Source organism: Moschus berezovskii, chromosome 4 (genome assembly GCF_049115385.1).
Source record: "Moschus berezovskii isolate FMDL1 chromosome 4, NW_MosBer_1.0, whole genome shotgun sequence".
In the NCBI taxonomy this organism is placed as follows: Eukaryota; Metazoa; Chordata; class Mammalia; order Artiodactyla; family Moschidae; genus Moschus; species Moschus berezovskii.
The window spans coordinates 103,152,344-103,167,832 of NC_142463.1; the positions used below are offsets into that span (position 1 = coordinate 103,152,344).

Sequence of the window (15,489 nt, forward strand, 5' to 3'; positions counted from 1 at the left end):
TATATTTGCATTATCGTGCTCTTATACTTTTTAGTTGTCAATGTGGTTACTAGAAAATTTTAAACTACATGTGACTTGCATTTTCGTTACATTACAGCACTGCTGTATATTCTACCACCGAAAAGGAAGTATGAAGGACAGAAACACTATTAAAGGACACCCTAGTATACAGTTTAGACTGTGGGAATGCTACAGAAAAACCAACTCAGTTTCTCCAACAAGTCAATGATTTAAAGGGAAAAAGGACAGCAATAGACCAAGAGAGATGGAGAGCGAGGGAGAGAGAAAGCAAGGAAGGAAGGAAGGAAGAAGAAATTGAAGGAAAGCATACATGTAAGAGTCCTTTGACTGTGCGGATCTCAATAAACTGTGGAACATTCTGAAAGAGATGGGAATACCAGACCACCTGACCTGCCTCTTGAGAAACCTGTGTGCAGGTCAGGAAGCTACAGTTAGAACTGGACATGGAACAACAGACTGGTTCCAAATAGGAAAAGGAGTACGTCAAGGCTGTATATTGTCACCCTGCTTATTTTACTTATATGCAGAGTACATCATGAGGAATCCTGGCTGGGAGAAGCACAAGCTGGAATCAAGATTACTGGGAGAAATATCAATAACCTCAGATATGCAGATGACACCACCCTTATGGCAGAAAGTGAAGAGGAACTCAAAAGCCTCTTGGTGAAAGTGAAAGAGGAGAGTGAAAAGGTTGGCTTGAAGCTCAACATTCAGAAAACAAAGATCATGGCATCTGGTCCCATCACTTCATGGGAAATAGATGGGGAAACTGTCAGACTTTATTTTTTTCGGCTCCAAAATCACTGTGGATGCTGATTGCAGCCATGAAATTAAAAGACGCTTACTCCTTGGAAGGAAAGTTATGACCAACCTAGATAGCATATTTGCCAACAAAGGTCCGTCTAGTCAAGGCTATGGTTTTTCCAGTGGTCATGTATGGATGTGAGAGTTGGACTGTGAAGAAAGCTGATCACCGAAGAATTGATGCTTTTGAACTGTGGTGCTGGAGAAGACTCTTGAGAGTCCCTTGGACTGCAAGGAGATCCAACCAGTCCATTCTAAAGGAGATCGATCCTGGGTGTTCATTGGAAGGATTGATGCTAAAGTTGAAACTCCAATACTTTGTCCACCTCATGCAATGAGTTGACTTACTGGAAAAGACTCTGATGCTGGGAAGGATTGGGGGCAGGAGGAGAAGGGGACGACAGAGAATGAGATGGCTGGATGGCATCACCGACTCGATGGACATGAGTTTGAGTGAACTCCGGGAGTTGGTGATGGACAGGGAGGCCTGGCGTGCCGTGATTCATGGGGTCGTAAAGAGTCGGACACGACTGAGCGACTGAACTGAACATACATGTAAGAGACTTAAATGCATTACATTAGCGATTACAGTTTGTGGATTCTATTTGGATCCAAAAGAGAAGACTAACTTAGAAACGATAATGGCGGAGGGGGAGGGGGCTTCCCTGGTTAGGAATTTGCCTAGCAATGCAGAGGACACAGGTTTGATCCCTCCAGGAAGGTCCCACATGCTGAGGGGCAACTAAGCCCACAAGCCGCAACCACTGAGTGCATGGGCAGCAACTACTGACGCCGAGAAACCAGCAAACCACAGGAGAGGAGCTCCCGGTCTCCACAACTGGAGAAGCCCCGTGCGAAGCTGCGAAGGCCCAGGGCAGCCGTAAATCAGTCAATCAATTAAAAAAAAAAACATATGTGATCAAATAAGCTGAAAAAAATGCTGCATTTTTTAAAATGGAAAAGTTGAATAGTCTTTTATGATATTAAAGATTTTGAATTAATTTATGATTATAATGCTGTGATGATAATACTTTCAAAAAGAGTTCTCATTGAGGGGAAACATGCTGACATAATTAGAAATGAAACATGATGTCTGAGATTTCGTTTAAAAAAAATAGCAAAACGTAAGTGCATGGATTGTAGTAAGACAAGTTCAACCATAAGCTGGTAATTGTAGACCATGCCTGACAAGATGGGAGTGTTCTGTTCTGTCTACTTTTGTGTACTATTGAAATCTCGGATTTGAAAAAGAATGATAGGAGAACACAGGTCCACCTAGAATAAGAGCAGCTGAACCTCTCATACAATTCTGAGGGCTAGGAGAACAGAGAGAGTCAAGGACACCATTCAAAACCCAAACAACCAGGGACCCGAGAACACTGTGGACGTGACTTGGTTTGTATTCAGCTAGGTCTGGGAGCCACACGGCAGCAGAGGGATCAACAAAGGCCCTGCATATAGAGGAGCGCACAGCAGGGAGGGAGTACTCCAGACAGAACTCAGGTAGAATAACTCACGGAAAGAGTGTGTGGATAAACTCAGAGGATGTCTGAGGCATGGCTGGCTCTAGCTCTGGTGACTGGGGAATTGACAGGGAGGGGATCAGTGCAGAGCACCGAGGGGGACAATCTTGAGGAGGCACAGTTACTGGGATCAGGTGAGACCGAGCTGAAGGGAGCATCCTTTGGACACTTGTGGTGATGAAAAAGAATGGTGCAACTGGCAGAAATTAAAGGTCCTACTGGAAGAAATAGAATCCCCAACTCAAGAGACACACCATGCCTTTCCCCCAAGTCTTAGCTCTGCTACAGTAATTGCACAAAACAGACCTAGAATAAAGAAATCAAGTAAGCCACTCAAAGCACTAATCCCTTCTGACCTGGGACAACTGACTCTCATTCAGGTAAACCTAGTCATGTGAAAATGAAAACTATATAGCAGACATTTCTTCCAAGGTGACAGAAGAGAAAAGTGTAAATTGAGAGTCAACAATCTCAGCAAATGAAAAGATTGCCTCAGAATTAATCAAAAAACATTGGGGAATGTAAAATGGCATCCATATTTTGAATTGTTCTGAACAAAGCATTTGTAGATACATACACATGGAAAAAACTTCAATATTTTACATAAGAAATACACAACATGAGATAGAAGTAGACAGGAAAGAAGAAATGAGAAATTGGAATTGACAGAGATAAAAAAAAGTTGAGGCTAAAGAAGATTCTCTGGAAAAGAAAATGCTAAATGACAAGGTACATAGAGAACATATTTATCCAAACTTATAAGGGATGTTGCATTAAAAATGAAAGCATCGAACAGAATAGAAATGAACAAAAGACAGTGAGAAAGGATCAGAAAGTCATAGAGACCTAGGGGAAGTAGACCTGGAATGGTCAGCTCTAAGACTATTCAAGGCGAGCCGAAAGCCGTTTTTTAAAAAAGAAAAAATGTGCTGAAGCTCCAGACCACCCTTTGCCTCAGTGAAGAAAAATCAATTTACCTTCTACATCTCAATAGAACATACAAAGTAACACATTATTTTTTAAAAAAATAATCAATAGAACTCATTGTGGACAAGTTCTTTATATTTAGCCAAGGTGTCTGTACTGCATCAAAGCAACAGAAAACAAGATTAAATATATCAAACTTAAGGAGTCCTCAGTCCATCATGAGAAATCTTTAAAGATGAACTCTGCTCATCAAGAATTGACAGGAAACTATGAGTTATGTACATCTGGTCATCACTGAATATATGGGATTGTAGATTTAAACCACTGTGTGGTGGGCCCTGCTCTGGGGGCAGCCTAGGAACACCCTCAAACTTCTGCAGGGAGGCTGCTAGTACTCCCAGAGTGGGACAGCCATCCTGTGCCACCAGGGGGTCAAAAGGACCCAGTGGGCCCCTCCTCTAGCTCCTACATCTACCCTACCAATTAGCACATTAACAAAAATAGGTAAGAAAAATATAGTATATAAAGGGTATACATTTGATTGGGTTGAAATAATACAATAAGGTAGGTAAAGACAAAAGAAAAAGCAGAATAATGTCCTCCAGCATCACAGTAGTAAAAAGTTGAAGTTGATAGATAACATTTGAAACATATACTTCGAATATTAGAATTGTGACAAAATACTAAAGGACTAACTAAAAGACTAATGTGTCAAAACTTTTAGTGCACTAACTAGCTATCCAGGCCTTCCAAAATACCCAGCAAAAGACACACAGACACAAATATGCATACACAAAGAAAATAAAATAACAGAGAAAGAAACCCAGAAGATACAATCTACTACAAATGGGAAACATAAATAAAAAGATGTGAGAGGAGTTTAAGATACAAACTGAACAGGAGAAACAAAGGGGCTTCCCTGGTAGCTCCGCTGATAAAGAATCTGCCTGCGATTCAGGACACCCCGGATCGATTCCTGGTTTTGTAGGATTCCCTGGAGAAGGGATAGGATACCCACTCCAGTATTCTTGGGCTTCCCTGGTGGAATCCACCTGCAATGGTGACACCTGGGTTCGATCCCTGGGTTGGAAAGATCCCCTGAAGTAGAGCATGGCAACCCACTCCAGTATTCTTCCCTGGAGAATCCCCATGGACACAGGAGTCTGGTGGGCTGCAGTCCATGGGGTTGCAAAGAGTCAGACACAACTGGCAACTAAGCACAGCACAGCACATGAGAAACAAGAGTATTTATGTTATAAAAAATCATGTTAATAATGGATTGTGGATGGGGGAGGGGTGGGAAGGAGGTTCAAGAAGGAGGGGACATAGTTATACTTATGTTTGATTCCCACTGTAGTGTGGCAGAAACCAGCACTACCTTGGAAAACAGTTATCCTCCAACTAAAAATAAATGCAAGAAAATCATGGATTATAACACTGAATTTTAAAAAAGCACAAGTCTGCAGTGAAACACAAAAATATTTTTAATTATATGTTAGGGGTATGGATTGTCTTTTCCACAGCACAAAGCTGGCAATACCACACATATAATTGACACACATCAGGGATCATTAAAGGGTGGTAACATTTTTACAGAAAGAGCACCATAGAATACAATATTGATACACCCTCAAATACCACTAATTGCTCATTACACACACAAAAGCCTGTCTTTTCAAGAACAGATCTTATAAGCCTCTGCATAACAGTGTTCAATGCTGAAATAATAACAGTGGGGACAGGTAAAGTGGACACTCTTAGCCTCCAAACAGGCTGCACTCGGAAGCACACAGCATTCACTAGACGGTGTTCTTGGCAAAAGGGTTCACAGGAATTTAATCATGAGGCAATGAAAAGACAGCTGCAAAATGGAGACCTTTCAGGAGACAACTGACCTGTCCTCTGCAAAGAAGTCAATGTCACGACCGTCAAAGACAACTACAAGAAGGTGAGGAGATGTTTGAGGTTCCGAAGGACGAAAGAGATAAAGCAACATGATCTTTTTAGTCCTCTGGGACCTAAAACATCTCTTCTCCTTTTTTTTGTTGTCTTTTTGGTGCAAACATCAACCGTTTGAAGAAAGACAGGCCAGTTGTCTAGTTCAAAGGTCTCAATTCTGCAGTTATCTGATATCTACCTCAATATTAAACACAGGATAAACACTTCCAGCAAGAACAATGCGCAGTAAATGCTGTCTGCTTTGAGCACAGTCCATCCGGTGGCAAAGAATGACCGGGTTGATATGCTGTCTTCTTCCAATTGTTCCCATGCTGGTGTGTGGAGGACGACTATTTAGAGGAGCAGCATTAAGATCTTTCCAAACTGTGTGTCCATCAAAGCACTGATCACCTTACTGAGGATTACATTCGGAGGCTGATGACCGGGATTACTCGCATCAATTCTGTCCCTTGGAGTGTGGACAGTGGTTGTTGGTTGGGATGTTCATTCTCAGGAAAGGATCCCTCCAGTGTTGCTGAGGTTTAAATTGAGTTGCTGTTGTAGATTCTTTTTCATCAAATGGAAAAGGTAATTCTATAGTGTGGTTTCTTAAATCGACAATATCTTATTTTAGTTCCTAAAGTAATTGATATCTGTGAAAGAGAGAGAGAGAAGAAACGTGAGTCTTTGTTAGGCCCTGCTGAGCCTGAAGGGATGGCCACATGGTGACTGGGGCCAGGGGCAGACAGAGCTCCTGTTGACAGGACGAGCTGAAGGGAGAGCCACAGGCTGGCTGGAGAGGAAAGTGAGATCCACGATTGAGAAGGAATACCTCCTTAAACTTTCATCGAGCCTGTGGTGCAGCATCTAAGGAACCCTGTCCTCACCCCACCTGTGCTTGGTGATAGCTCAGCTCAGAGCTGCTTCAGAGTCTTAACTGGATCCCCACCACTCAATCCTCAACAGTCACTGGACTCTTGAATCCCCTTCATCTGTATGCTTTCCCACACGTTCAGGGATGGACGTGCTGAGCATCCCTCATACACACTTAGAAACAGACAGCTATGGGAGCAGAGGATCCTCAATTGAGAAAGACACCCTCTTCCACCTCTTCATCCCTGCCTTCTCAGGAGAAGCAGGGTCCTGGAGAGTCCTGGATGTGAGCACCAATAGGGACCTCAGAATGGATCCAAGTCCACTTCCATAATTTACAGAGGAGGAGCTATGTTTTCAAGGGTCTAAGACCACATGACTTGTTACTGACAGCCCAAGCCACAGGCCCTTCCTATATATTTGCAGGAAGGGAGAGGAGGAGAGGAAAGCTCCAATCTGGAGGAGTCAACAGTTAATAGAGGATGTTTGGTCATCCTCCTGAACAGGAATAAGGCGTTCCAGGGAAATCCTGCTCCAAAGAGACTGAGGGATGAATGGAAAGAGGGGAAACTCAAAATAAAATTTGCAAAAAGAGAGCAGGGAGTGTAACTTTGTGTCAAGCCATTTGCATCCCATGGACACCAAAATGTTATAAAGGTTATTTCATGCTGAATCTGCCTTAAGGCATTTCTAGGAATATCGTTGACATCTCAACAAATAAAATTCTGAAGTGAAAGAGCGTTCAGTTTAGTTATATTAAAATCTCATCACCTTTTTCTCAAACTTTTCTCAAAGTAAGATTCTCTACTAGTATTTTAAGCTACTGTATAGAAAAAAATCCACAACAACATTTATTTCTGCTTTCTTGACTAGGCCAAAGCGTTTGACTGTGTGGATCACAACAAACTATGGAAAATTCTTAAAGAGATGGAAATAACAGACCACCTTACCTGCCTCATAAAAAACCTGTATGCAGATCAAGAAGCAGCATTAGAACTGGACATGGAACACGGACTGGTTCCAAATTGAGAAAGGAGTATGTCAAGGCTTTATATTGTCACCTTGATTCTTTAACTTTTATCCACAGTACATGATGCGAAATGCTGGGCTGGATGAAGCACAGCTGGAATCAAGATTGCCAAGAGAGATATCAATAAGCTGAGATATGCAGATGACACCACCCTTACAGCAGAAAGCGAAGAGGAACTAATGAGCCTCTTGATGAAAGTGAAGGAAGACGGAAAAGGGTCGTTTAAAACTATGCATTCAAAAGAACGAAGATCATGGCATCCGGTCCCATCACTTCATGGCGAATAGATGGGGAAACAGTGGCTGACTTTATTTTTCTGGGCTCCAAAATCACTGCAGATGGTGACAGCAGCCATGAAATTAAAAGATGCTTACTCCTTGGAAGAAAAGGTATGATAAACTGAGACAGCATATTAAAAAGCAGAGACGTGACTTGCCAACAAAGGTCCATCTAGTCAAAGTTATGGTTTTTTCAGTAGTCATGTATGGATGTGAGAGTTGGACCATAAAGAAAGCTGAGTGCCAAAGAATTGATGCTTTTCTTGAGTCCCTTGGGATGCAAGGCAATCCAACCAGTCCATCGGAAAGGAAATCAGTCCTGAATTTTCATTGGAAGGACTGATGCTAAAGCTGAAACTCCAATACTTTGGCCACCTGATGTGGAGAGCTGACTCCTTAGAAAAGACCCTGATGCTGGGAAAGACTGAGGGCAGGAGAAGGGGACAAAAGAGGATGAGATGGTTGGATGGCATCACCGACTCGATGGACATGAATGTAAGCAAGCTCTGGGAGTTGGTGATGAACAGAGAAGCCCGGCGTGCTGCAGTCCATGGGGTCACAAAGTTTGGACACAACCGAGCAACTGAACTGAACTGATAGAAGGGTATGTAAAAGGACAAATATGGCAGGATAAGGCCTAACATTCATTATGCGGTTTTGGCATAAAGACTATATTCGATGAAAAAAAATGTGTTGCACCTGCTGTCCTGAGCCAGTTAGTAGGCTGTGAACATGTTTAGTGAATAGCTAACTGCAAGTTGCATTTTAACAGTAGAATAGGAAATACTGAATTTTATTCTTGTGGTAAGGGGAGGGTCGATTTTATATATTGGGGTCTATATAATTTTGTTTGTTTTATTGTATCTTGTACTATGAAAATTGTGAGACACTGAATCCAGAGTGATTATGTATCTAACTTAGCTATCTATGTCTATTTTTTCTTCTCTTTCCTCTTCGCCAGGCTGTACAAAATATTTCTGTTGAGAGAAGAATGCAAATTCCCTTACTTGTTGATATTCAGCTTTTTTAGGAAGCAGCCACTCATAGGCCATGCCATATTGGTTACTTATATCCTATCAGATCCACAGTCCTTCTAATCCTTGATGCATATTAGCAGAGCTTTGAAAGATACTGATATCCAAACCTCATCCCCAGAACTTTAAAATCAGAATTTCCTTGGATTGGGATAAGGCATCCATGTCACCTCAAAACTCAACCCGTGTTCATTTTACAGTAGCACGATTTAGAACTACTCACCAGGCCTGCACTATTTCACATCTCTCTTTTTATTTTCTCCTTCTAGTCCAATATGGACTTCTCTCCACTGGCCCCAAAGATCTTTTGGTCTTTCTCTGTTACTCTTCTATGAATAATTGGCCTTCTCAATTGGATGGGCTGAAGCAATGATTATCTTGTATTCTTGTGTATCTCCCTGGGTCTTCATAAATGTGGCCCAAAGTTAATTCAGTCCAATGCTGTCCTACATGCCCTGGCCTCAGATTTCAACTCAGTTCATTTTTCTGGGCTTTTACTAATATGGGGAAGGAATAATGTGAGTAAAACTGGAGAGGTCTGAGTGCCTGTCCATCTCATGCTCTCTGTATTTTGAAATCCTGGCTTCTGTATCTCCTTTTCCCCAATGTCCCTTTAGGGAGCCATTTACTGTCCTCCACCTAATGCCAGCTCCAGTGAGTTCCTGGAAGCCCCCTGCACATTAGCAAAGTTCTGCCTATCAGAGGCTGAAGGGAATCATGACTCAGGCCAGTCCAGACTCCCACCTATGACCCAGGTTCTTATTTTATTTTAGTAATCAAGGCTTTTTCCTTCAGTCTGGGATTTCTTATTCGGGTGGATAAGCTGAGGGGTAAGGGCTGTCCTAGGTTCATTTCTCCAGAAGCCAACTCACGTGCCAGTGATTCCTTAAGACATGATCCTGAAAGGAAGAGGCAGTGGACTTGGAGGCAGGGGCAGGGAAAGTGAGGGGAAGAAGCCAAGAATGTGTGTGACTTAAGGCCAATGTTTTCAGTGGCCTAAATGCTGCTATTCTGGTGAGGACCACCATGGATCTGGGCTTCCTGTGGCTAATAGGAAATGTCAGAGGGCATATGAGGACGGTAGCAGTGGGAAAACATAGTGGTCAGAGTCTAAACAGGAGACTGAGACGGAGGGCACTGCAGGGTGGCCGCCCCCATGGAAAAGAGAGGAAAGACCACGCAGAGGCAGTGTCAGCTGCTGAGTGAGCACATGAGGAAGAGAAACGTTAGTGGGGGATTCAGCCACAGCAGACAAAGAGCACAAGGAAGGAGCGCACGGGGTTACCTCCAGACCCTAAGCCTGAAGGCCAGGGAATCTGCACGCTAGTCTCCACTTGCCAAACAGCACTTTCCTTCTGATAATCCTCTGTTTCAGGACACTTAAGCCTTTAATCTTGTTACAGACTGGACGCTCATGTGCGCTTGCTGTGGAGCCCTCACCTTCCAGCTTGGGAGGGTTCTTCACTCTGATGGAAGCATCCAGCTCTGAAGATAAAACCACAGCCAACAGGATCCATTGTTATTCATGATTTACAAAGACTCACTCCTTCACTCAAGAAGGACATCAGGTACGGAAAGTGTCCAGGAACAAGAAAGGCCATCTGAAAGCCCATGGGTAGGTGAAGACAATGGAGATATTTTTCTATTTTCTTTTTTACTGGTCTTCCTTGTACTTCCCAGTATTGTTAAGTGTGCCACAGGGCAAACATGTTTCCAAATGCCATAAATGAGCAAGAAAAATAAAATGGATGACAACAAAAAATTCCTAGGTAGAAAAGACAAAGGCAAGAAACTCCTACCGGACGCAGTTTGTACTGTTGGGAGGGAAGAGATGAAGCAAAGTCAAAGCTGAAGGAAAACCTCATGAGAGAAAAGAAACGGGGAAGTCTAAATTGGAAAACTTTTAAATGTGCATCAATATGCACTTCATATATATGTAAACAGGCTACTTATGATATTTATACATAATTTAAATAAGGCATAGACAATATGATAAAAATGGAAGAAACCTCACAAGTGAGTGTGTTTGTGATGAAATAAAAGAATGAAGGATTTGAGCTATTGAATGGATCGTTCTATTGGCTTCCTGATGAGTTGAATTTGGACAAGAAAATAGAAAAAGAAGAAGAATGAGAAGAAGCTCGTTTGGTGACAGGAACTAGGAGATAAGGGGTGGGGGCCGGGGGCAGTCACAGTGTGACGGGGTGTGAACGTAAAGGGCATTAAAACTACCCTTTGCTGCAAAATCTGCTGTGAGGCCTGGATTTATGTTCAGGTCTCCATGGAAGGTGAGCAGGAAACAGAGTGACTGAGCCAGTGGAGTTCAGTCTTGGCTGAGAGTGTGGGAGGCCAAGCACAAGAAAAGGAGAGACAAGAGGGAAGAGAAGACAATAAACACAAGACCTGGTGGCTCTTGTCCCGCTCCGCATCCCTGCCCTCCCTGAGCACTTTCCATGAGACTCTCCATGCTGCCACAAGGGGCTCCTTCTCATCTCAGCGCCACCTGAGGACCTGGGTCTCTCCTCATCCTCAGATGAGGCCACAGCCTCAGGGAAGAGCGCCAGGCAGCGCCAGGCTCCAGAGGAGGATGTGGAGAGCAAAGGAGGGAAGGCTGAACACGTCCCAGATGAAATGGATGTGATGGTCTGAAAGGTCTTTTAAGGAAATTTGAGCAGAGGTGGACTCGGAGGAGATGAAAACTAGGAGACGGACATGGAGATGAGTGGAGAGAATGAATTAAACGAGTGTCATGAAAGAGACTGGCGGGTGCACTTCAAGAATGAGGGTAGCGTGTTCTTTTAAAATGAGGGGAAACTGAGGAAAGGAAACAGGATGTGAAAAGCAAACATGGGACTGAGTTGCAGGGCCAGTGTTGACACTCCTATGGAATGTTGCTGATACCCGCTAACTGAGAGCACCCAACGGGAGTAAATTGCCTTGATGACAGACAGTGAAAGGAGAGGAAAATACTGGCCAAGCTACTTTCTGAGGAAGCAGGAGAAGATGGGGTCCGGAGAAAGTGGAGACCGTAGAGCTTATGCTGCCGTAGAGGAAACAACCATTGTGCAATCATTTGGTAAGTGTTAAAGCACCAGAAAGACACAATGCTTAGATATTACATATTCATAGTGGGGATCAAACAAATTTTAGTGAATCAGATGCCCTGGACATTATATTGTTTAAGATTCCCACCAATATGCAAAGGAGACAGAATTTTTCAAGAGTTCAGATAAGGCACGAGAGAGGCAAATACCTAGGAAGATAAATAACTCGGCTCAGTTAAACAGGCAGGAATTTGCAGAACCAGGGCCTGAGGCTGAGCTGTCCTAAGTCCCAGGCTCTTGATCACCTCACTCTGTCAGAGTGTCACAGGTTTCAACTGGGCTGACCGCGGACGTGGGAAAGGCACTCTGCCTCCTCCACCCACAGCTTTGTGATGACCAGCACATGGACCAGAGCTTTCTAATCCCCTTTTCTTTCTTACCTAGAAAGAGTGGTTCTTGGTGTCCAGAATCAGGGTTGGAGGTAAAGCCCCAGTTGGTGGAGGAAAGACCCAGCATGGCTTTGCTGTCACCACAGTCAAAATGCTGGTCCAGCTGGCACTGCAGACAATCGGTCACATGGGTGCTTTTCTGAAGCTGTGCCTGTGAAGTTGGCACCTCTGACCTTGGGAAACTCACAGGTGCCTGGTGACAGTCCTCCCAGGTGTCACCTGAAAGTAAACAGGGCTCAGTGGGACTAATGGAAGCTTTTTCTTGCTAAGCCCTCCCAGACACCCATTTCTGCTGTCCTAGCCCAAGAGTGAAACCAACCGATAACCCAGACAGCAAAGGCAGAGATCATTGTGAAGATGTCATATTTATGGCTGTGACTGGGGCGCTGAGAAGGCAGGTGCTGGGCTGCAATTTCTTGAAATGAGAGATCACTCACTTGAGTCTAGAGGGTTTGGGTGACACAGGAGGTCAAGCCTCTTATTCTGTTCTTAGCCTTAGTCTTGTAGCCTAGAGAGAAGGTCCTCGACAAGCCTCTAGGCATGGGGGAGAAAGAGTTGTTGATATCTACCCACAGGAATAAAAGAACAGGGAGAGGCATATGGCCTGAAGGCTTCAGGTACCACCAGAATTTGAGCTGAGAAAATACAGTACATTCCAGACACTTCTGAACTTCCTTGCTTGAAATTTTGTCTACCCTTCCGCTCACCCGTACATGTATATATAGAATAAAATCTATCCCCACATGGGGCAGAGTGGGGATGGATGGTATAGCAGCTAGAACGAGTGGAGGAGAGGGCTGAGACCCCATTGGAAACACCTTTGTGTCTCTTTAGACAGATAATGTATGTACACTCCTTCAATACGCGTCCCTCCACTGGTGTCTGGACAGTGCTCCTAATGAAATCTGCTCATATGTCTCCTGTGAAATGAGTACATATCCTCGGAACGTGGGCTAACCAAAGACATGAAGTACCCTCCTCTGGTCCAGGCCAGGCTCATGTGAGGTCACAGCCGCCAGGGCCTGCTCTCCTCTCACCTCCCTCTTGTGCAACCGCACCCTCACAAGGTTTGTTTCTTTAACTGTCTCTCATGTGTCTGTCATCTCTTCGTCTTCCAGAGAGCATCTGTGTCTGACTCTCATCAAAGATTCATCCAACCTCCTTCTAACTGCTTTCTCTGATTCAGTCCTCTCCACACTCTCAAAGGTCACCTGTCTTATCACCCCCAATCCTGTTTCATCACATGCTCCTCAGTTTATGGAAATTCATCCTCGCTTCCCTGCTACACAAATCTACCTCCTCACTCGCCTTTCCAGTGCTCCTGTCTCTAGTCCCTCTTTCTTCTGCAACGTCACTTCCCACAGCTCCCTCTGCAAATCCTCCTAGGACTTAGGCTGGCCCCTTTCTGACCCCAGCCCTGTACCAGGAGCCTCTGTGAGCTTCCAGGGCTTTTGCCAAAAGCACTTCTCTCAGTCTGGTGTACCCTTCATATTTCCACCAAGCAAAGTTCATTAATCGTTAATCATCATATTTTAGGACACTTAATCAGATTTGATGATAATTCATATTGGGCTGAAGGGTAAATCCTTGTACAATATTTGGTGGTTGAAAGAACTGTCAAAACTATGTATCCCCTTATTCTCCAATGTTATTTTGAATCAATGTCTAGGATTGTTTTTAATTATCATTGTGTAATTTCATCATCTAATTTTGTCTTTTCTTGAGAATGGGTTTTATTAAACCTATGCTTTGAATATTCTTTGCAGTGACAGAATATAAAATAACCAAACATTGTATCAAACATCAACAATACTGCCCAATATTGTTAGTAGGGGGAAAAGCCTCCAATGGAAGATCAAGTTGTAATTTAAAAATCAGGTGTTTGTTTTGTTTCTGCAGGGTTTCTCCTTGTACTGAGAGGATGGGGTAGACCTGAATACCTGTACACACATGGCTGCATAACAGCTATTCACACTGTCCTCAGGTTATCATGAGAATCAGGACACAGGATGGATCCCTGTAGAGTTTAGATATTCTATTCATTCATCTCAATCCATCTGTGGGGATTTGGCCTTTCCTGGCCCACTGTGAACAATGGACTCCCACGACTGGGCCAAATCACACACTCAAACCATCTCAGAAACATATCTGAGACACATGGCTGAGCCTCACTCATCCTCTTCACAGGAACCCACACCCGGCTGTCAGTGTTTCTGAGATAGAGCTCCACAGTTTTAATGGTTTCAGCACAGCGAAATTCAAGGTCTACTTGGACCTGTCGTGATAGCAGGTGACCTGAGGGCAGGAGATGGGGAGAGGCGTGAACTCTCACCCTGGCTGATTCTCCAGAGAGAGCCCCGTGGAGCTGTGGCTCCACCTGGAGGGGCTGGAGGAGCCGCTGGCTCTGCTCTCAGGACAGAGTACATAGAGGCATCTGGAGCTGGCAGATCTGACTGAGGGACCACAGGGGTTCTCCGCAGCCCTCTGTCAACTTTCTGCTGAAGATTAAGATAGATGCAAATCATTTGGTTCAGGGCAAAGAGGAAAAGGTGGGCAACGTCTTCTCTCAGTCACTAATGCTCCGACTGCTGAGAGGAGAGGCCACAGCATGAGCCAGGGAGTCAGGCCCAGGAGAGGTCAATGTCCCACCTGCCGGTGGCCAGGAGTCTGGGGCAAGTGAAGGGACATGCTGAGCCTCAGTGCCCTGGGCTCCACTGTGAGACACCTCACTACCTGAGAGGGCGTCTGGAGGGCTGAAGGGCTTACAGTGCACTTGGAGCTCGCCTAGGAAGGAGCACGGCACACAAACAGGTGTTGCTTTCCAGGTTTCTCAGTTACTGTGATTCTGAGAAAGACTTTGCTTCTCTGATCCTCAGGGAAGAATAGGAAAAAAGAAAGAAACTGCTTCCAGTGTGAAAAGTCACCAGCTGACTGACAGACAAAATTTATATGCCAGATATCACTTTAAAAGAAGTCAGATACAGTCTGATATATAATGGAACTTCTACTGGTTTATCAAGATGATCTTATAAATCAAACTCCTAACAATAAAAAGCTTCTGCTAAAGAAAAAGTAAAAAAACTAGCCCAAAAGGATTTCATACTAGGTTTTAATCTCCACACCCTATGAACTGCAACCCAAGGGGACCTGGAGCATAAAGTAGGTCCACACCACTATCAGATACACAGGTTATCGATAGTTTCCATGAGATTATACCACTGAGACTGCATAAAACACTGAAACTATAACCCATACATAGAAGACTCCTTGTTGCTACACAAAGGATGAGACACAAGGGTGTTTCTAGACGATGGAAAAACAGAGACTGCTATTTGGCTTCATGGAAATTACAGGGCATAGGCAGATTTTACGTTCAGGATCTAGTATCTAAATGCTTCAGAGGGAGGTAGGCAGGCCACCGGCAAGAGGCCGGAGCTGGGGAACAATATAACATGCATTACAAATATGGAGCAGACTGCAATCATGAATGCAACGCCAGAGACCTTGCCAGAAACTACTCAAGAAACAAAATTGGCAACAAAATTTCACGAATATAAGGATTCTTCTC

The 15,489-nt window shown here is 44.0% G+C and overlaps 2 protein-coding genes across 2 annotated transcripts in view; both read right to left on the minus strand.

The window, feature by feature from the left end:
• Positions 1–15,489, minus strand: part of LOC148778149 (myomegalin-like) — a 162,717-nt gene that overhangs the window by 71,153 nt on the left and 76,075 nt on the right.
• Positions 4,911–15,489, minus strand: part of LOC148778151 (NBPF family member NBPF6-like) — a 34,729-nt gene continuing 24,150 nt past the window's right edge. The window contains exons 14-16 of the mRNA XM_088835704.1: positions 11,913–12,140; positions 9,714–9,913; positions 4,911–5,866 (exon numbers count right to left, since the gene is read on the minus strand). Of these exons, the coding sequence (XP_088691830.1) occupies positions 9,723–9,913; positions 11,913–12,140 (419 nt within the window). The 3' untranslated portion in view covers positions 4,911–5,866; positions 9,714–9,722. The remainder of the gene's footprint in view (positions 5,867–9,713; positions 9,914–11,912; positions 12,141–15,489) is intronic.